Raw genomic sequence first — 21,718 nt, 5'->3', positions numbered from 1 at the left:
ATGATTTGCAAGCTTGACTCTGTATTTGTCATTCTGCACGTAAATTATGTATCAGTCTCTGTCCACCATACATGTACAAATAACCTATTCTACCACCACTAGCAACTTCTTCCATTTGTTTCATTGTTCGCCTATTATTAGTGTACTTACCTGTCATCTTTGATTTGATGTTGATTTTAAGTTCTACACTAAGATTGAACAATTTCTTGATTCTATAAATAATTTTGTATGGATAGAAAGAGAACAATCCCAAGCTACAGTTTGTTTCTTTATGTGGCTTTTCCTACTGTCCCAGCCTGTCTACTCACCAGAGACAACTGATGAACAGAGGGGTGTGTTCAAAAACCAGATCTTGAGTTTACAAATCAAAATGCTATGAGGTTGGCAAGTATATTTCACATTAATATATGAGGAAGACATAGAAGGTAGATCAAGTAGATCTGTCTGCCTTAGGAAAATATAAAATGAAGATCTTTCCCTCTCTCTTTTTGGGAAAAAGATATCAGTTCTCAAACCACAATGAGCAAAAGGAAAAAAAATTTTGTTCATTCTTTGGAGAAAGCTGTATGAAACCAATGTTTTTACTTGCAAGTAAAAATTATTTGTTCAAATGTTATAATGACTTACAGATGAGTTTCTTGAGGAACTTCCATACAGCCCAAATTTGTTAATACTACTGATTTCAGAAAAAGAAAAAAGCAGGCTGTAGGGAATCGAAAAACTTAAGTGTGTCTTAAGATACCTCATAAGACAACAAAATTACAGCAATGTTCATGGAGGAAAAAAAATCGTAAGAACACAGGCTTTTCAGTTCACTTGCTTTTTCAAACCATCTTATCACCCTTGAGGAAATGAGAGAAGATACTGAACATTAACAAACAACGGATATGCTTCTGTAAAGCACCGCGACAGCCATAAAACAGAGTTTAAGAAGCATATCGAACAATGGCACTGCTTGACTCTTTCACTCTAAAGTAGATTTCAAGTATTGAATCAGATGCACAAAGCATGAGTTCTCTGATGACTGCTAAGAAACACATGAAAAATGCCAGCCCCACATATATGTTTCCTCGAAAAATACACATAAAAAAAAGAGATTAGGTAAATAATGTTCATAATAGCTCAATACTAATAGGATCTAGAACAATCCTGAACATGTACATATATAACTAGGGTCTTGAACAATGCTACCACGATTCACTTGAGGTTCAGTTATTAACTAGAAGCTTATAAAAACAACCTACAAAAATAGGCATTTTCCTATTATCTACAAGATTTCTTAAAAGGCTAATTTCATACTTTGATGTTTGCTAACATAGTTACAGGACAGTTCCTACTTACACAGACAAAATATAACGTACCTTTTTAAAACTATCAAGTACCATTTCCCCTTTTAACAACACAAAAAAAAAAAATTACAAACGTGTTAGTTTTTAAACCACTCCAAAGCTGAAACTACTTCAGAGACCTGAGAGCAGTTTCTGAAGAAGCATATGAGCCTCAAAAGTACATTAGACTAAATGATTTTGCTTACAGTGGTTTGAGAATAGAAAAATCAGAGAAAAGCCACAAAATATGGAATACAAAGTCTACATACATTATCAACTGTTACATTGTTAGTGTATTTTTTCTTTGCAATTCAGTCCAAATCCAGTTTAAATAGGAAATAATCAAATGACCCAATAACAAAAACATAAAATGAAAAACTTAACATTCAGTAGTTATAGAAATTCAGACAGATTAAGATTGGGACAATGTATCAGCTAGAAATACATCATTAAGTATCAGATAAACTAAAAAAATCTGTCTTAAAAAAAGAATCAGGACTCATGCTGATGAAGTTACATTACTATTCTGTTTGTACACATGCATTTTGCTGTTAATCCTTCTCAATACCATTCTGTTAGCTTTCTTGACTATTACAAGTCAGACATTTGTCTTATACATCTGTTGTTCTCTTTTGTATCTATGTGCAAAGACGTTTCAAGAGGTTACAGGTAATTCAGGTTACAGTAATTCTGTAAAATAGATTATCAATGCATATGAAGCCTTACTCTAGCGAAGGCGCACAAGAATCTCGTGAGAATTTAATTTTAAATCAGAAAGTGTACAAACAGAAGTGTAAATACCTGCTATGGTACATCTGAACTTTTTAATAGGGTTTTATAATGAATACATTTAGTAAGTTACTCCAATTTAATCCATCTCTAACTGTAAGTAAATACAATAATACAAAGTGAATTTCACTGTATACAAAAATATTCACAATGGACCTTTAAAATCCTTCTGAACTAGGCGTAACACTTTTTTTCACTTTTTTTTTTATATGTCAGTACAGTATCACATTTATGACTGTAGGTACACACAGAAATAAGAAGTATAGGTGCCATTCATAGGGTGTAGGCACACAGGCAACTTCATGTTACCTGATAAAACACAGTAATGTGGGGAGTAACTCTTCCCAGTACTGCTGATATATATATATAGTGATTGAGATTGTTAAATCTATTTATGAGTATTAATTAATGTAAAGAGCAAAACAAAAAAAAAATGTATGGCAACATACATCTTGGTGATAATGAAACATACAAACCAAAAGATCACTGTACGCTTTTATGTGTGTATTTATATATATAAACAAAACTACAGTAAAGCCTTTCTTCATTAAGACAGAAACAAGACAAAATGTTTACAACTTAACTTTTTAAAAAAATACCAAATGTTTTCATTTACATGAGGAATACTAAATTTGCCCTTTAAACCAAATTATTAGGACCTATTTTCTTTGTGCAAGGGTATCTTACCTATGCAACTCCTCTGACAGAAAAGAAGTCCCAGCACACAACAAAGTTGAAAGAAGTTGTATATACAAATCCCACCTGAACTAAGACTGAAACCTCAGTTTCATTTTTTTTGAAATTGTGCTTAATTTGTTATAAAATGCAGCAACCTAACAGTATTGGTCATGTTTTCTTGGGGTGAGAGGGTAGGGAATCTGTACTGGGCAAGAAATTCCACATCTACATCCACAATAGTCTAAATACACAAAAATAAAAGCTGTATTAATAAAGCACATCAAGGGTAAAAAAAAAAAAAAGTTGCCTTAAGTTCCATGTTAACAATTTTTAGTATAGCTTGCTCATCTCCAACAGAAGTAAAAAACTCATTCAGCTCAATGGTTACTTCCCATTAGTAACTATTGGCAAAATTCACAAATATTATTTTATGATAAACGGGAAAAATCCAAGACAACAAGAGAAACTGCAGTTACTTCTGTTAAATCTGTATTTTTATGTTCTGACATTTTTTCAATTAAGAACAACACTTGCTATTTTTATGCCATTCCGGAATTGTTTCTGTCATTCCATTTCTGATGACAGAAAGTGGCATGAACTACTGCCAACTTTATTTCAGTTTCACCTTCCTATTAAAGCCTTTGACTCCCCTTCTCAACATCCATTACTGCTTTTTTAGAGTATGAACCCAAGACAATATCCTGCTTAACACTCAGTAGACTAGTGTATTTAAGATCAGATTTTGTTTTCTCCAGAAGGAGTCAGTGACACAAAAGCCTAGCATGGAAAAACTGACATTCAAATAATGCAAAATTATATAAATATTTTTACTTCGGAGCAAGTTACAATTTATATGATTTCTAATATGCTTTGCTCTATTTAACTTCTGAAAATGAACTTCCATGAATAAATGCCATAAGCAAATCTGGAAATTACATTTGGGGGCAGACATAAGAAATGGAAGTTGGGCAGACAGGCAAATCTGCTGGGTTTCAGTTTGAATGTGGATGTGGTGAGAAAGTTCTAAAAATGGAAAAGACTACTGCGGCAAAAATAGGTAGTTTTGTTCTGTTCTCCCCTTATTGTCAAATATAAGGAATCGTGAGCAGCTCAAATTACCAATCCTCAAAATTGTACATCATATAATGTGATATACATTATATACATCATATATGTATTTTAAAGCTCTCAACAGTACACCAAAGAAAATGTTATTTACCGTGCTACTCTGTAGCTACCTAGACATTTGATGCATGAAAGACTCCAGAAACATGACATAAAAGAACATTTTAGCATGTCAACAACCAGAAAAGAACCAACCCTTGTGTTGTACATTTGTTTACTAGTCTTCAGAAAATGACTTTACTGTCAGAGAGGGCAGGGAATGAAAAAGCAGGGTGGTGGGGAAAAACCAACCATAAATCTTATTGAAGATAACACCTAAATTTAGCTAAAAGACAGAAAAAAGTGACTGGCCACATTTTAGAAAATAACAGGCAAAGTCTATCTACATTTCCTGAATTTGAGTAAAACTCACTGAAACAAAAAGAATCTACTAGTGCAAGGACGGCAGCTGTATGTACATGTTCCCTACACAGATACAATCCCCACGTGACATATGAAGGGCTAAATGCTGCAGTCCTCACACAACTAGATTTTTTTTTTTGTTTTAGAATACAAATGATAAATACAAACAAATTTCATACGATCTTTTAAGATTACAAGAGAGCAGACATCAGTCTGACTTACTGCTTAATAAGAAATGGCTCGATTGCGCTTCATAACAATTAAAAACATTAATACCACCTAAAATTAAAAAGAAGGCATGCCAACTGCAGAAAAGAGTGACACAAATACTCCCTCCCAAGACCAGAGTTACCTGTCATTACTTACCTGACTTCGTTTCAGATGCTAAAAGAAGAAAGTAATTCAGTACGTTCTGCAGGACCATTTAAACGCAGATATTAATGGTGTAAATAATCCCAAATCTAGAGCACTTTTAGTAATTCAGTAACAGTAGAACAGTAAACTTAAAGAACACAAATGCTCACCTTCTTTAACGATGGCGATACTCCCTCTCTCTGTCTCGTTCTCTGTCGCGATCTCTGTCGCGATCACGATGCCTCTCTCTTTCCCGACTTCTTTCCCGGTAATAGTCATCATGGCGATCTCTACTACGTGATTTGTGGCGTCTACTTTTTTCTCGTGACCTACTGTGGTCCCTCTCCCTGGATCGTTCACGTCTTCTAAAAGAAATTACTTCATTAATTTTTTTTCTTCAAAACACAAGCCACTCACATGCCAATTCTGTATTCTGTGGACTAGTAAGAATTGGATCAAAAAAGTATATATGAGAGAATCATCTCCTCAGATGTGAGAGAAATAACTCTTCGCTGAGATGCAGAGATGTCTTTGTGTATAACATGGAAGATATGAAAGGTGGTGATGACTAAGAGCAGTTACAAATAGGTGTCATCCACTTCATAATCAAGGAAAAGTCAAAAAGCACACATTCAAAATGGAGGACAGCTGAGATCATCCTCTGCCTTAAATGATTAAATGATTCCGACAACATGGCTGCTCACTGGGGTACTGAAAGTATGGGCCAAAACCAGGTATCTGTGTTTTTATCATTCAAAATATAAAAAAAGATGTTTGCTACATTATTTTTCAATAGCAAATTATTATCAAATTATACACTGGACAACTTAACTGATAAAGTAAAATTCAATTTTGAAGCTTACAGGCTGCAATACTACAGTGTAGAAAAGGATACTAATTAAGAACTAAGAGTTAAAAAAGTCGTCAGATCAAGTTTAAAAACAGGATTAGTTAAAAGGCAGATTATTTAAATTCAAAATCCACACTTGGTTCTTAAACACATTTCTTGTGCAGATGAGCGAATCATTAATCTTATCGCGACTTAGTTTCTTTCTCCTTTGTGAACTAATCTTGCCCTACACCTTCCCCTTCAGAAGGGCAGATGGAAGAGGAAAGTTTTACCTGGATCCAGAACCATAAGACTTGGACTCAATTCCATGAAGGCAGTCTTGAAGAGAGCTAATAAGAACTTTACAACGATCATCAGCAGATACTTTGGACTGTTTAATTAAGGAAATTGCAGTTACCAGGGTCTCTATAGCACTTCCATAGTCCCCTGAAAACAACATAAAATCACTGTGAGAAAATGATATCAACTAAAACAAAAAAATTCTATCTGTAGTAACATTACCATTCAGGATGTCTTCTCTTCAATAACCATCCAGATCATTTACTGTCGGACTAAGCATTAAAATACTGTCCAGATCACTACTCAGAAAGCATTCACAGACATCAGCTGGAGTACAGTACAGAAACAGTCATAGGTTGTATCTAACTTCAGCCTCCTGAAAGCCATATTAGCAAGACACGGCTTCAAGGCTGTGGGTTTCCTGACAGAAAAACTCTACTCTTTCTAGCTGGGTAGAATAGAAAACATTAATAAAGCTTTACTAACCAGCACTGGCATCTGATACAGCTCTTGAAATGGCACTGCTTGAGATCGCCCTATTTCTATTCATGATTTCTTCAAATTCTGCTTCACTTAGAGGTGTCCTTGCAGCATCCATTTCTCTGAAAGTAATAAAACTACTATTTAAAAGATTAAGAAAATGTTAAGGAGTTATCATTGCAGTTTTAACAATCCAAGTTCACAACTTTAAGCAAAGTGACAAACAGAAAAGAAAGCAGGATCTGGGTTTGGTTTGTGTTAAGGACCATGTTACAGTACAAAATCCTGAAAGCTTAAAAAAGGATAAAAACAAACAAACAAAATAAATAAATAAATCAAAATATTCTTGTTCATCCCATCTATTTTGAAAATTCAGCAGCACTTGAAACTGTGCTTTACAAATATTTATCATTTTCATAAAATCCTTCAAGGTATGTGAGCAGATATTACCCCAATTGAATGGATGTGGAAAGATATGTACACAGATAACGCAACTTTGAGCAAAACTAGGAATCTTCTTATGAAAATGATGGAATTAAAACTGTATGATACCGTTTTCCAGATTAAGTAAGACCAGAGTACTGTAACTTACGAAAAGCAACTATAGTCTGTCATTTTTAAAACAATATATTATCCGAATGACACTTCAACATTTTACAGCTAATTCTAGAATTTATTTCTGGTCAAGTTCAAGGTACTTCAAATATATCTACAAATTGGTCACTGTAAAGAAGAAGCAATAAATGAGAATCCTTGTACTCATTACATTTTAATTATTAGCTACCTATAAATGGGTTACAAAGTAACAGAAGTTAACCTACACAAAATTGTTCTCAGAAGTTTTGCAGCATCCTATTAGCCAGTCTCTGAACGATACACACAATCCGAAGAAATGTGTTAAGAGATAAAAGTTGAGACTGTTAAACTGACCCCACTGCTTGGTATTTCTAAAATAGCGTTAGTTCTTCTGGTAGAAAGAAAATGCAGAATAACAAGCAATGCTATCCTCTTAAGTGCAAGAAGTGGAATAAGATCCTATAGCCAGTTTAGCATAAGAGGAAATGTCTAAAAATTCATACCTCCCTGAGTTTTGAGTATTATTTTTCGTGTGCCTCCCATAGAATGGAATATGTAATTTTTCTCTTATGGGCATGTTATTTCCAGTGAAACGCCTATGATATATAATTAATGACAATTTAAATAGTTATGGATGATAGTTTTAACATTACTAATGAAAATACTGGACAGTAAGTTATTCTGTCCTATCCCCACTCCTTCCCTCCCCAGCCATGCTATCAACTGCAGACAACTTAGATTTTGTCCATCAAAAAAATAAAATAAAACACCTTATCTTTATTATATTTCAGGCAATTAAGCCAAATGCTTGAATTTCTACAGTTTCTGTATTAACATAATACGTACAAATGCTTGCTTTTCTTTTTTTAAACTTTGTGTAAAAGAAAGATTCAAAGCAAAGTGCCTGTGCAGAGAACATTTTAGGTAAGGGAAGTCTCTCTAAATAGCAGTAAAACCACAAGTGACAAATCCAAACGTAACTACGCACAAGGTATCTTTCTTACAACTTATCCCAAGATGTTCTAAGAAATACAAATATGGTGAAAATTAAGAAACAGCAGTCAGACATAGATGCTTGAAAGCACAAAGACGTTTCGAATGATGTGAAACACTTGACAAGGCAAGTCAGAGAGACTCAGAAACCCTGGCCAAGATAGGATTAACCACAGAAAAGGCCACTGCTATGAGCACAGCAAGACTGTACCAAGTAACCAGAAGGGGCTTAACAGGAAAGGAAGATAAAAGTCTTGCAGTAAATTCCCACCTGTTTTTTGAGTCAAAGACTAACTTTGAATTGAATCCTTCAGGAAAGAGACAAGCAGAGCTACTAAAAGATGAAAATAGTATGGGCTTGGTGTGGCACCATACTCAACATATGCACATATTCAAGGAGGAGAATTCCAAAGCATTCTAAGATGACAGCTTGCAAAGCAAGACGGCAAAGGAACAAGTGAGAATTTTGAGTTAAGACAGAAGCACAACCACAAGCTACTGATAGGAAGCGATATAATAAGTTAACATGTAGTACACATGGAATAATGACACTGCCAAATACAAACAGTGAAGACAAACGGTTCAAAGCTGAAAATGGAAAGTAAGATTACTAGTGTCGCATTTTAGGATTTTCTTACTGCTACGAACATATTTCTTAGTTATTTCACTGAGAAGTAAACGGGGCAAATCTGAAGACTGATTAGACCTCTTCCGCTTTTTTTCTCACTTTTAACTAACATTTGCATTAAAAAGAACGATCAAATGCATCCTACAAGGCATAAAATCTGCTACGAAGCGCATTACACCAAAAGCACTCACCTGCCAGGTGGCCCATAGTCACCTCTGTCATATGGTGGAGGTCGGCCATAGGGATCTGTCGGAGGTGGGCCACGGCTGTCTGAAGTAGGTATGCCACTATTGGCAGGTGGGGGGAAGAAAGCTGGATTCACGTGTGGTGCAGGCGGTGGAGCACCTGGAGGTGGCCCAGGGAGATGTGGAGGAGGAGCGAGAGTCAGGGGAGGCCCAAGAGGCCCAGGTGGACGAGGGGGAAATGGACCCGGAGGTGGAGGTGGACCCTGCTGAGGTGGTGGAGGCCCTGGTGGTGGCCCGTAGCCTGGAACTGGTGGTGGAGGGCCTGGAGGAAGGGGCCCGAGAGGAGGCTGACCAAAAGGCTGTCCTGGAAACAGAACTGGTGGTGGTGGACGGTCACCACGATTAGGAGGTCCAGCTAAAGGAGGTGGGAGGACCTGACCAGGAGGTGGAGGGCCTGGTGGGCCTGGTGGACCAGGAGGACCTAACGGTGGACGTGGGGGAGTTTGTCCAGCTAAAAAAAAAAAAGAAAAAAAGAAAAAAAGAAAAAAAGAAAAAAGTTAATATAAAGAAATGAGTTAGTGAAATAACTTTTTCTTCTCAAACAAAAAACCCTCACTGAACAATTTGCAACTTGTGTAAGACATGCATATCTTGCACTTTGGGGTCCAGTAGCTTAGTAAATTTATAATAATTACTTTATTATGAACATCTAAAGAAAACATAAGTAACATGAAAACAGACCCAAAAAAATCACTTAACCAGTTGCTATTGCTATCGAAATAAACCAAAGCTTACAAAAAATAAAAAAATATTGCACCCTACCTACCCTTACGGCTTGCCTTTCATATGGGGCATAAGATATAATGTTTATTAAAAATATGCGAAAAGCTGTATTGGAGAATATTTGGCTCCTACATTTACCATACCTACATTCAGGTCCTCATTAGTGTTTTTTCAACCTACGTCCCTTTGACTGCTAGTAGGAGATCCACTACAGAATGACGTCTATTAAAAAACAGCGAAGCTGAAATGAGAACTTCACTGTAACGCAAGCCTGATGTTTAAACAGAGATTTGTCCCAGATCAGATACCTGACCATACACAAACACCCTGCTCTTTAAATTTTAGTATTCTAAGTGCCTGCTAACTGACCTGTCATTGGGCATGAATCAAAGCTACATTCTTGTCTTGTGCATATTTGTAATGCAATGAAGAGCTGTTATTATACAGTCTGCAACATAAGTATTCTCACCCCATATAGCAAATCAGAACTACACCACAGAAAATACAAGTCTACTCTGTAACATGATTTACCTCGATCTTTTTCATACTTAAAGAGACATGTACATTGACACACTATAATGTCCCTACAAACACTCTTGCTAGCTAATTTAGGAAGCACAACTCTGCATTTCAACAACAGAGTAGGGTAGACACCTACAATCCAGTGGTGAACAATCATTATAGCATATTAAGTGAATTACCTTGATTTTTGTAATTTCCAAATAACTACACCGCATTAATAGAAGAAAACAGAAATGAAAACGAAACCCCACGCATTAATTGTTTTACCTGGGAAAGGTGGTGGTGGCCCTCCTGGCCCTGCTGGCCCAGGGAATCTGTCTCCACCTGGAATGGCACCAGGGAAACGGCCTCGCCCTCTGTTACTTGGTGGGAATGCTGCTCGTGAGCTTCCTCCTGGAGGCCCGGCTTTACCTTCCCCTGACATCTGGCCAGACTGCGTGGCTGTGATGGAAAAGCAAAAGTGTAATTATGTAAGTCAAAATAGGTTACAGCTTTCCAATTCTCAGCCCGAAGTTTTATGCGGCACTGAAGTAAAACTTTATGAGCACCACCTTATTCCTCTGCACCGAAGAAAATAAGGGGCCAGAGTGGAAAGGGAAAAAGTGCTTTGCTAAAATACAGCAGTGTTCCAGTATCCCCATACAAATGGAACAGCAACTGGGGAGACTGTCAGTCCTTGCTTTAATGCAGCCCGAGGCCACTCACTGTTAGGACTAGAAACCACGAGACAAGGTGTTGTAGGAAAGCACATCACAGAATCTCTCTTCTCCACCAGCTCATAAGCACAACTTATCCAGACATGAGAATTTAGTCCCATTTGTCTACGAATGTCACATTTCTAAATACTCTTGTGGTTTTTTTTTTGTTTGCTTTCAGTTAAATTCACAAGAATGAATTCAGAAACCTTCTCCAACGGTAAGACAAATGTTTTACAAAGCTGCAATCTTCTTCCAGTAAGTGCCATCTCCTGCTAAAACCACAGACCTTCAATATATTGATTTTTTTTAGAGGATTTTTTTTTTTTTTAAACAAAACTGCAAATTCATTTACATAAGTATTTTATAGCTATTTTAAGCTGCGGAGAAATTATCAGATGCTGAAAAAAATGCAGTATGGCTTTTGGAATTATTTTTCCAAGACAGCACACAAGAAAGACTTACTTTTCCTTGACTGCATTTCAAACTGACTCAAAAATTGTTTATTACATGGAGTAACAACAGGATTCTGCCCATGCAATTCTCTTTTAGGCAGCAAGTCCATCAGCTTTTTGGAGGATGCTTCTGATCCCACACCCACAAGGGCAAACCTGAAAGGAAGGAAAAAAAAAAAAAAAAAGGTTACACTGCAGTTTTTCCATTCCTTGGAGATCCTAATGCCTCATGAAAAAAAGTTTAACAGAGTAAGCGGAAGGACACCTGAAAACCAAATCAGAAATGCTTTCACAGATCTTAGCCCAGTTTTAAAGACAGATAAAGTAACTCATTCTAAGATATGTGAAGAACCACAATGCAGCAATAACATGCAGCAAAATATACAACAAAGGTCGTTTTCTGGTAGAGTATCACCACATTATATACGAATTAATATGATCAAGTTATTATCAAGAATTCACTGTGTTCTCATTACTACTGCCATTAGTACTAAGGAGAGACAAAGGCAGTCAGTCATGCATGGAAGATCAGACTGCCAGTGAAAAATCAGCTCAAGCACTCACTTCTAACAGTTAATAGAAAAATCAGGCATTTAAAAATGACTCAATAATGGGGCTAAGGGGAAACTGTATTTACATTAGGAAGAACATCATTGTCACTACCACACTAACTGAAACTTAGGAAAAGAGTCTTCATGAACATCACCAATAAAATCTAACATACTAAATAGTAAGACACACAACAGTGCCATAAAATGTACATCTGGAATTTAAATCATTAGTATGAAATTATAAGCCCAACCATCACTGGATGTCAATAAACAAAGGCAATCAGTTTACATACTGACAGTCATGAAAAATCAGAACTCTTCCCGATGCCCATCCTCCCCAAAGCCAGTTCATTTAAAGAAAAAGGAAGTGACAAGTTCTTACCCTTTAGACTGGCCATTAGCACGATTTTCAAAAAATTTTATCTCCAAAATATCATTTACCCCCAATGAATGAACTGCTTCAGTTAAGTCTTCATCTGTTGTCCACTGAAAAATACATTTTAAAATAATATTCAGTTATGAAAACTTATCTGTATCATCATGAAAACAACCAAATTTTACATGCTTTTTTTTTTGTGTGTGTGAGCTGTCAAGAGGAATACGTTATTCAGGTTGCCAATATTTTCTGACTCTTACAGAGCAGTCACTGACATTTTAAAATTCCCAGAAAATTAGTTTTAAAAACGCACACTTCCTCATAGCGTGTGTTGCCCCCGTTCCACCACACAGTATACCAGCTACAGTATGCCAAAAAACATTTATATCTAACTTTTCTGAAAGCACTTTTTCAAGAGTATCAGGCTTAAACCGAACTATTTTCAACCCAAACGATCCTATGATTGATTCTATTTTAATAACCGTTACATTTTTGGACATCCAGTCCATTTTTTTCTCCTATCAATTCCATCTCCAAACCTAAAGTCTATTTTTATCACCCTATTATTAAACTGGTGCTCTTTAAGACAGCTTTGATTAGTGAGAGCCTAGATACTATTTGCACAGAAGTAGCAAGATTTACAAACAGAAGATGGGAAAACCAGCACAAAACCTACGGTTATTAAAAACTGTTTTCACTTCAACCCACTTGCTCTATCTTCCTGTTAGTTACTATGTAATGTTCAACAATTTCTCACATATTCAAAGATGTATAACACATTAAAACAATTAATACTCATGGTTTTCTTCCTACTTCTCTAACTCCATCACCTCTTTAAATCTGGTATGGAAACTTCAAAGCAGGCTTTCAAGATTCTCAACCACTTATCTGACCTCCCTCAAATCAAGGCTTCTTTTAAAACTTTAATAAATTACTTTGCTGAGATCTAAACACAAAGGAAACAAATACAATAGTGACGCTCAAATGAGTGAATGCACTTGTTGTGGTAACTTCATTTGTGAAGCCAAATAATGAGTAATAAGCAAAAATAACAGTACTCAGTGGCCTATCTACTTTAGAAATCATGACTTTTGACTTGGATGAGTTCAGCTGATTCCATTCACGTATTTTAGAGCAGTACAACTGTTAAGTCAATTACTCTCTTACTTAACAATTAGCTCCTGAAATTAGGATAGTATAAAATTAATGAAGAACACCAAAGTATCCACAAAGCATTCTTACTCAAGCTTAGCACTAGCAAAAATTTCATTGCAAGGGAAAAAAAACCTGAATGAAAATTTTGCATGCATGGACTTTGGTAGAACTGGATTTCAGGTGAAGAGAGAGGAGCTCCAGTTAATTTAGCTACTGACCAGCTACTTGCATTTTGATTAAGTGCAATTGATTGAAAATACTTTAATGCTGACAAAAGTAATTGTCTGAAGGGCAACTGTAGTTCAGGGAGTTACTGTTACTCCCAAGACTGCAGAAATAAGCCTAAGGGCGAACATGTGAAAACAGCTTTGTTGCAAGAGTCACTGCTCTGGAAAAAGGCAAAAAGTATTTTCAAGAAAATCCCAGAGAATCTTAGTTTCTTTATAAACTAAAAACTTTAGAAAGGGATTACTTAAAAACAGGTTTGTTTGGTAGCCTTAAAGCATCTCCAAGCATAAGATGTTTGACAGTTTAAGTTTGTTCTCTTTCATTCAGTTCTCTGAAAAGATGGTGGTACCACAAATATCCCTTCATAGCACTTAGAACCGCAGAGAAAACTTTAAAGGTGATATTTACTGAAAATTTAATCCATTTTTAGACATCAAGACAGCTCCAGGCAGGCTCACTAAATTGCAGGTAAAAAAAAAAAAAAAAACAAAACACTTATTTGCTGCACTTTTAATATTTCATATAACAATTCTTAAATGAAAAAACACAAAGAATTATGTTCACAATTTTCAAATTGCTGGCTTCACCTGAATAGTAATAAGGTACTTACCCAAGTAAGATTTCCAATGTACAAGGCAATTCTCTTTCCAGTATACGTGTAGACAACGTTTGGTGCAGCTCCTTTACCTACATCGTCTCCAACTGATGGTGGGAGAGAATCCATATAATCACGATCTTCTGGGGCATCTCCATTATTTGCAGACGGAGAAATCACATCATCGTACAAATCGATCTGATCGTGTCCACCATATTCAGCTTCCTAAAATACAAAAAGCACCTAATTATTAGTTTAACATCCTTAAATCTTAGCCTAAAAAAAAAAAAAAAAAAAAAAAAATATTCTGACAACATTCCACAGACACAGTTAGTTTGACCTAACACCTACACATCATCATCCACATCCATTTTCATCCCCATGAAAATATATCAAATTCTTATGACTTCTAATGGATTCTAAATGACCAAAAAAAAACCAACCAACAAATACCACCTCCAACTAGCGTTTGGCACTGCAATGCTTTCAAACCTGTAATATAAACAGAAAACCCAAAAGACACAAGCCTTGCTCCCAGAATTACAGCCATCAGCAAGTACAAGCTATATGCAAAGTTCCAGCATTTATTTATTTTTTTTTTAATCACAACATTTGGTAGAATGAACAGACCAAGCTTCAAGAGGACCAAACTGATAAACTCTTGTATTTCAGATTTCTACTGCATTCCAAACTTCAGTTTTACCTCCTCATTCACAGAGAGGCCAGAAAGGGGCAGAATTCTATTTTATTTCATTAAATTTAATAAACCTTTGGGTTTGCACCTATTAAATATTTATTTATTCATGGGTTACAGAGGGACTATTCTACAGCATCAAGGCTGCCTCCGGAACATTTTGGTTGAGAAAATTATCACGGGGTTTTGGAGTGAATCGCTCCCTTCTCCATTGAGTTGGTACAGCTTACAGCACGGTTCTGTCCAAGTGAAGAAGACTCCTTCCAGAGGGAATGGAAATGGGAGTTTCTTTCCCAAAGCTCCACTTGCTGTACTCAGCAACTGCATACTACCTGCTACGTGCAAACACACGGGTCAAAATCAACCAGCAGTCCCTCAGATATATTGAAATGTAAGCATGGAAGGAATATTTGGTCCAAAAGACCAGACTGAATTTAGACCATGAAAACAGGGCATTAGGAAGATGGAGAGCCCTGAGCACCAGCTACCTCAGGCTGCTGATGCACTCCTAGCAAGACATACTGCTTTTGACTACAGAGGCAGCTGTACTCTCATCACAGAAGATGGGCAAGTAAGAGAAGAGTTAAAGAGAATCTTCTTCACAACAATATGCAAAACAATTTTAAAACAGTGTAAACTTCATCAGCGGGACTGCTTAACTCCAAACAGGAATGAATAGGTGGTGCAGATTTGCATTAAGGAATTACTTTTCAAAGACTTCCCGTGATACTTTCCATTTGTCATCTTATACAAATCATCCATCATACACTGGAGCAAGTCCAGAGGAGGGCCACGAGGATGCTCAGGGGGCTGGAGCACCTCTCCTGTGGGAACAGGCTGAGGGAGCTGGGGTCGTTCAGCCTGGAGAGGAGAAGGCTCTGGGGAGACCTTACAGCGGCCTGCCAGTACCCAAAGGGGGCCTGCAGGAAAGCTGGCTCTGTCAGGGAGTGTAGTGACAGGACACAGGGGAATGGCTTTAAACTAAAAGAGGGTAGGTTTAGATTAGATAAAAGGAAGGAATTCTTCACTATGAGGGTGGTGAGGCAGTGGCACAGGTTGAGCAGTGTTTAACGTTAACCTTCAAAGCTTATATAGCGACTTCTGGAAGTGGTTTTGCCATATGCAGAGGCTTCAAATGACTGCAGAGGGTTCCTGGACTCTTCCACGCCGATCCAGCACAGAAACTGCTTCTCCGAGTTTTGATATTGGAGGTATTTCAGGGGCTGCTATCTTGTGAATGTGCATCTACAAACCCACATAACCATCTCAGATAGAACAGATCCGGATACCAGATATGGTGATCAGAGAATCAACTTGGATTTCACAGAAAACAGGCTGCAAAGCCAGCAAACTTGGTTGAAAACCTCCTCTATTCACAATCATCATCAGATGATCAACTCTCTTGGAAGCATAAAAACTTTCATTATCAAGTGCTACTCCTGCCAAGCGGATAGCGCTACAATAAAAACCAAAACCTGATACGCAAAGTTTCGGCAGCATCAGTCAAGTAGATTTGATCCTCAGTAAACTGCACAGGCCCCACATACCCTGAACTTCAACAGGAAATCAACATCTTTTGAGGTAAGTTTATTTTGGCCACATTCGGTAAGAGTTTCGTATTTTCCCTGAGTGTGCCCAGCTCTCTGTCAGTTCGATTCCTCCTATCATCACAATTAATGAAAGGAGGTACAAAGAACCGCCTGGGACAGGCTGGAACACGGTACCTGACGGGGAGATTACGGCTGATGTCACAAGGCAATTAAGGAAATCCTCTGCTGAACGTGGAGTAATTCTGCCCATTTGTGTGGGGGTGATGACTTCAGGGAAGTAGAATTTGGTCCCGGTAGACAGATCCAAACAAGCAGCCACCGGTCTTACGGCAGAGGTACACCAACCTCTCTCTGAGAAGGCTGAGCTCAGCATTGCCAAGTACCTACCAGAGCAGCTAGCAGTCCACAGCTCTGCTGCACCTCCTCAGCAGCAAGAAACTCCTCTGAAACGGATCAAGTTCCTATTATACAGGCTTTCAGATCACCGTCAAAGGAGAGAGAATTACCTGGGCGCTGCGCGTTGAATGTAATCTCTTTGTCAGCTTGTCTGACAGCCTCAGTGCCCTGATTTAACTCAATAACGACCCAACAGCAAACCTGATGCTGCTCACTACAATCTCTCCTCACATCGTGCTGGTTTTGCAGCCAGCGTGGCATTCACTCAGCAGTCAGTCAACAAGGCATGTGGTTAGATGATTAAGAGTGATCTGAGTCAGCAGCTGCAGGTGTAGATAGAAGAGACCCGAGATCTCTCAACGGCTGTTACCCAAGATCCAAAAACCCCTTCCTCCTTCACACACGGACCATGGAGATTCACCCCAACACGCTCTTCTCTCCTAGATGCAGATGAGTAAGAAAGGATACAGGAAGCCCTGCTCAAATAGCTGAGGCTGGAGAAGTCAATGTGCCACCCATGTCACAGGCTGGCTCTGCCATCACCTGACTTCCGCAGTGAAGAGAAGAGCAAGCACGAAAAGAAATGGTTTCTGCTGAGTTACAGCCATTCACAACCCTGCTGATAAACACGCCAAGAAACAGGCTGCTGTCTGAAACCTCAGATCATTTCCTCTGCAAAATCAGGACTGAAATTCCCCATTCAGTGCTATTTGAGTGGCATTGGGTGAACAAAAAGGGCACTGGAAAGATACACCATAAAAAACTCACCCCAGACCAGCTGTCACGCTACCAGTTACTCAGCCTCTCCCCGGTATTTTACATTTTAATTACGCTCGCAGTGTTTTGCAACATTCAGAAATGAAAGGCAAACACATGGAACATCACGGTCATCTGCAGAAGGGACAAATTAAGTGTTACTTCTTCCTGAAGCTTAGCAGCCATACTGCGAGTTGCGGCAGAGAATTGGTCTCTCTCCCCCTTTACCCAAGGCTGTTTTGGAAAATGCTGCCTTATTTTTCAGGGGTATAATTTCTTTGAACAGTACATGCATCTCTCAGATCTGCTTCTTCCCTCTGTTCAATGTGAGAGTCAAGTGCTAAATTACATCCCCAAGATGACAGAAGTGACAAAATTTCATGAAAATAATCACTATAATTTCTGAAAAAAGCACTCAGTTAATAAAAAGCAAGTTATCCACCTTCTCCTTTACTACTTTTTCCAATTCAAAATTACAATGCATGGAGTCAAAAACTCTAAATACGTGTTAGCAAACTCACTTTAAAAAACAGTGGTAGTCTAGAAAAAAAAAAAAAAATCACAAGGAACAGGCAGAAACCCTTCTGGTTCTGATTAGCGCCCGAACGCAGAAGCTGGAAGTCTAACAGAACAGCAGGCCCTTGGTGTGTCGGAAAGAACACACTGTCTGTGGCAGGAACATCTACGATGGGGACACGTTTGTCGGGCCATAAGATTCCCATTTACACTACAGACCCAACCACTCGCAGCTTTTATTATGTATTAGACAAAATAGTTTTTGTCTTTGGCTGCTCTAGACCACGAGGCAAGAGAGTGACATGTTCCCAGGACTCTGCAGCCACAGAGACTTTCAGCCTCCTAGCTGCTTACTCCATCTGAAGCACTTTTATTAGCCAGCTACAAAATACAAAGTCAGAACTCTTTCATTTCTCATTTGTTAGGATTTAATTATCAAACCAGAACTCTTCAAGGCACGGTTAGATAAATCCATGATGCAACTACACTTATCAGAGTATAAGCAAAGCAAGACGTTTTGCCCCAGCAAGAGATCCTTCCGATCATGCAACAGTAAAGCAGAGATATATGCTGCTTAAGCTGGCAGTAAATACTGTGTGTTTTTAAAATAGTTTAATTATGTGTGTATTCGTATGCATTCCTGGGAACAGCAATTCCTGCTTCTTACAGGTCACCAGCTACGCATGCAGGGAGCGCTGCGTTTCGGCAGCTCGTCTCAGAACAAGACCCTACACTTAATGTGAAAGGCTGCTGGGTGGAGAAGCCAGCTTCAAAGAAGAAAATAAAAAATGAGTCAAGTAAAGTACCCAAAAAAGGAAATACAATAAAAAAAAAAAGTTAGATGCAATTGGCGGGAGCCAAGTTAAGTAAAGCTGTAAGCACAAGGACAAGAGGATGATGAACAATAAGTTAATGAAAGGGGAAGAGGCATCGCAGACACAGTTCTGATGAGCTCCAGATGGGATGGAAAGAAGAGCTCTCGCTGAACAGCTCTGACTTGGAGTCAAGTCAGCCAGCTCTTTGCAACCTACGGCTGGTTGCAAGCCAGTCCTCAGCTTTCATTCAGCTCAGCCAGCCTGGAACCCCACGGGCTGTGGTCTTTACTTCACCCTTCTAGCCTGTGGCTCATTTAGTGCTAATCAAGTGGAACATCTTCCCGCCCCCCGGACAAAGGCATTAAAAATATCCCCGAGGAGCCCCGAGGACGAGCACCTCGAGGCCTGAACAGGACAGGGCAATGAAGGGAAGCTCATCAAGCCACAAGCCCTAAAAGATCTCCTTACTACAGACACAACCAAAAGTTTTGTCCTGCCTTTGTTCGAAATACAGTTGTACTGTCCACAGACGACCAAAAAACTGACAAATTAGATTTTTTCATCCCTGCTACAGACAAAACTTGTGGAAAAGGTTCCTGCAGCCTAACTCAAATGAATATTGAGGAAGTGAACCACCGAATTCAAGAACAACAAACAGTTGATTGTTTTACTTATCAAGCAAACTTTCCTTTCAAACACAGCACCCCGTAAGATGCCTGCTACCCAAGTTACCATCAAGTTGCCATCGATTGTTTTCTCCCTACAGCATTCACCACCTGTCATCTTCACCCCTGCACAGCTCTGCTGAACCACGTCCTCCGTGCCATCAATTTAAGCTGTCAGCTTCAAATCAGAAGCCATGAGCAGAAGTTTCAAGAGGGCCTATCACAAGGACGACGTCAGGATTAAAGGTAGTAACACCGTAGGCGGTAACAACCAGCTTTTGTTCGTGCTTCTCTGAAGGAAATGGGGAAGTGCAGAGGTGTCAATCACCCCCAGTACAAATTTCTATTTTAATGTAGCACAGTTCAACTGAGCAGGTCGTGAGACAAGATCAAAGTCTCAAAAATCAAACTTGGAAGAGAATAAACAGCCAAATTTTACAAAAATGAAATAAAAGAGCCAAGCTGAGAAAAAACGGGCACCAGTCCCTTCTCACTTTTATCCCCTATGTTCTACTCTGCACGACTCACGAAGCAGGGAAGCATCAGCTTGCAAAAATTTAGCCCCAGTGGGATTGTAACTGTGGTGAGCACGGTGAAAAGAGCAAAAGGAGCCCCTCACGGCTGGAAGAAGCTAAGCTACCACAAGACTGTCTACATTTGTGCCAGCAGCCTTCCTAGCAACGTGGCTACAGGTGGTATCGGGATCGACCAGCACTGAGTAGCCCAGGACCAAGGTGCACAGAGAACCCCCATCAGTTTTGCTCTGGCAGCATGTGTGTGCACTGTGCTTCCAGCCAGGAACTGCTCTGCTTCGAGGGCTTCTGTATATATGAATGAAACATTACTGGACTCAACTTAGTTTTCCAGGAAAACTTGATTTGTTATCAGTACTTCACCTGGAACTGACCAAAACAAAGCCAAAATTAACACAGAAGCTGATGGGACGCACTCATATGCTAAATGCCATTTGTGCTGAGGTTCAGCCCCACTTAAATTCCTATAATGGGTCTTCAGCTGCAGGAAATAAAGTTTCCTGAGATGGCTTTAAGTTGTCAGCACGACTAACTCTGAATCCCATAACCTAGTACCTGTCTCCCGGTTCTCTGGGGGGTGGGCAGGCACTGGGCACCACTCGGTGAGCCCGGTAAACCTGTGAGAGAGGAGCTGTGCTTGGTTCCTGCCGTTCTCGGTCAGGAACAACGCGATCTGGGGCGGCACAACCTGGGGAAGGGCAGGATTGGCGAGCGGGCCAGCTGGCACGCCAAGCCACCGCGAAAAAGCGGATTTTGGAGGGAAAGAGGAGGAGGGGGCAGGACAGAACCAGAGAAGTCGGCCGCTTGGAACCCGCGGAAGTTCTGCGCGGCTTCCTCATCAAAATAAATCTCCTCTTACGAAGAGATGCGTTTGTGTTTGGTTTTTTTTTTTTTTTTAAAGTACAGAACAACGAGAGTAAAATAAATAAATAAAGCAGAGAGCAGTTTCTTCCCCCTGGGTAAAGCTGCCACTCGTTGGGCCTCCCCCGCAGCGGGCGGGTGGCCGGGAAGCTGCTGCTGTTTGCTGCTGCTGTTTGCTGCTGCTTTCCCTCCGCCTGCGAACAATGGCAGCGGCCCGGCCCTGCCACCACCGGGGGGGGGCCGGGGAACGGCACCGGGGAGGGGACGGGAGGGGAAGGGGAGGGGAAGGGAAGGGAAGGAAGGCGGGAGGAAGGCGCTGCTGGCGGCACCTTGCTCCGTGCCCGCCAGGGAGCTGCCCTCGGCGGCCGGGCCCCCTTCCCTTCCCTTCCCTTCCCTTCCCTTCCCTTCCCTTCCCTTCCCTCCCCTCCCCTCCCCTCCCCGCCCCCCCCGGTGCAGGCACAATGGCGGCGGGGAGGCCCCGGCCGGGCCGTGCCGCGGCGCTGGGGGCCCTGCGGGCGGCGCAGGCGGGGCCGAGCCGAGCCCGGCCGAGCGGAGCGGAGCCCTGTGAGGCCGGGTCCGTACCTGGTTGAACTCCTCGCCCACATCGGCGTAGATGTCGATGTGGTCCACGCCGTCCGCCATGATCCCGCCCGGCCGCGCCTCGGGGCCGCCGCCAGCCGCGCCCGGCTCCGCCGCCGCCGGGAGGGGGAGGGACGGGGAGGGGAGGGGGCGGGGCCAACGCGTCACTTCCGCGCCCGCTTCCGCCCCCCCCTTCCCGCCCTGCCCGCGCTGGGGGTCGCTGCTCCCCCCCCCCCCCCCCCCCCCCACCGCCGCCGCCATGTCGGGCTGAGGCGCGGGGCTCGCCCCGTGAGGCGGGTGTGGGGGCTCCCTGCTGGTCCCCAACC

At 40.3% G+C, this 21,718-nt stretch overlaps 1 protein-coding gene across 4 annotated transcripts in view; it reads right to left on the bottom strand.

Moving 5' to 3' along the window:
* The window catches only part of CPSF6 (cleavage and polyadenylation specific factor 6), a 29,599-nt gene extending 8,120 nt beyond the window's left edge, over positions 1-21,479 (bottom strand). The window contains exons 1-10 of one of the 4 annotated variants that reach the window (XM_032182770.1): positions 21,396-21,479; positions 14,043-14,252; positions 12,056-12,159; positions 11,133-11,278; positions 10,240-10,413; positions 8,674-9,178; positions 7,365-7,457; positions 6,292-6,407; positions 5,799-5,952; positions 4,847-5,041 (exon numbers count right to left, since the gene is read on the bottom strand). In XM_032182770.1, coding sequence (XP_032038661.1) covers positions 4,852-5,041; positions 5,799-5,952; positions 6,292-6,407; positions 7,365-7,457; positions 8,674-9,178; positions 10,240-10,413; positions 11,133-11,278; positions 12,056-12,159; positions 14,043-14,252; positions 21,396-21,455 — 1,752 coding nt within the window. In that variant the 5' untranslated portion in view covers positions 21,456-21,479 and the 3' untranslated portion in view covers positions 4,847-4,851. The remainder of the gene's footprint in view (positions 1-4,846; positions 5,042-5,798; positions 5,953-6,291; positions 6,408-7,364; positions 7,458-8,673; positions 9,179-10,239; positions 10,414-11,132; positions 11,279-12,055; positions 12,160-14,042; positions 14,253-21,395) is intronic. The other 3 variants (XM_032182780.1, XM_032182788.1, XM_032182795.1) reach the window with 3 other exon arrangements.
* Positions 21,480-21,718: the final 239 nt, after the last annotated feature.

The sequence above is a fragment of the Aythya fuligula genome, chromosome 1 (assembly GCF_009819795.1).
Source record: "Aythya fuligula isolate bAytFul2 chromosome 1, bAytFul2.pri, whole genome shotgun sequence".
In the NCBI taxonomy this organism is placed as follows: domain Eukaryota; kingdom Metazoa; phylum Chordata; class Aves; order Anseriformes; family Anatidae; genus Aythya; species Aythya fuligula.
The sequence above is the reverse complement of the archived record's forward strand: the minus strand, read 5'-3'. Positions and strand labels throughout refer to the sequence as shown.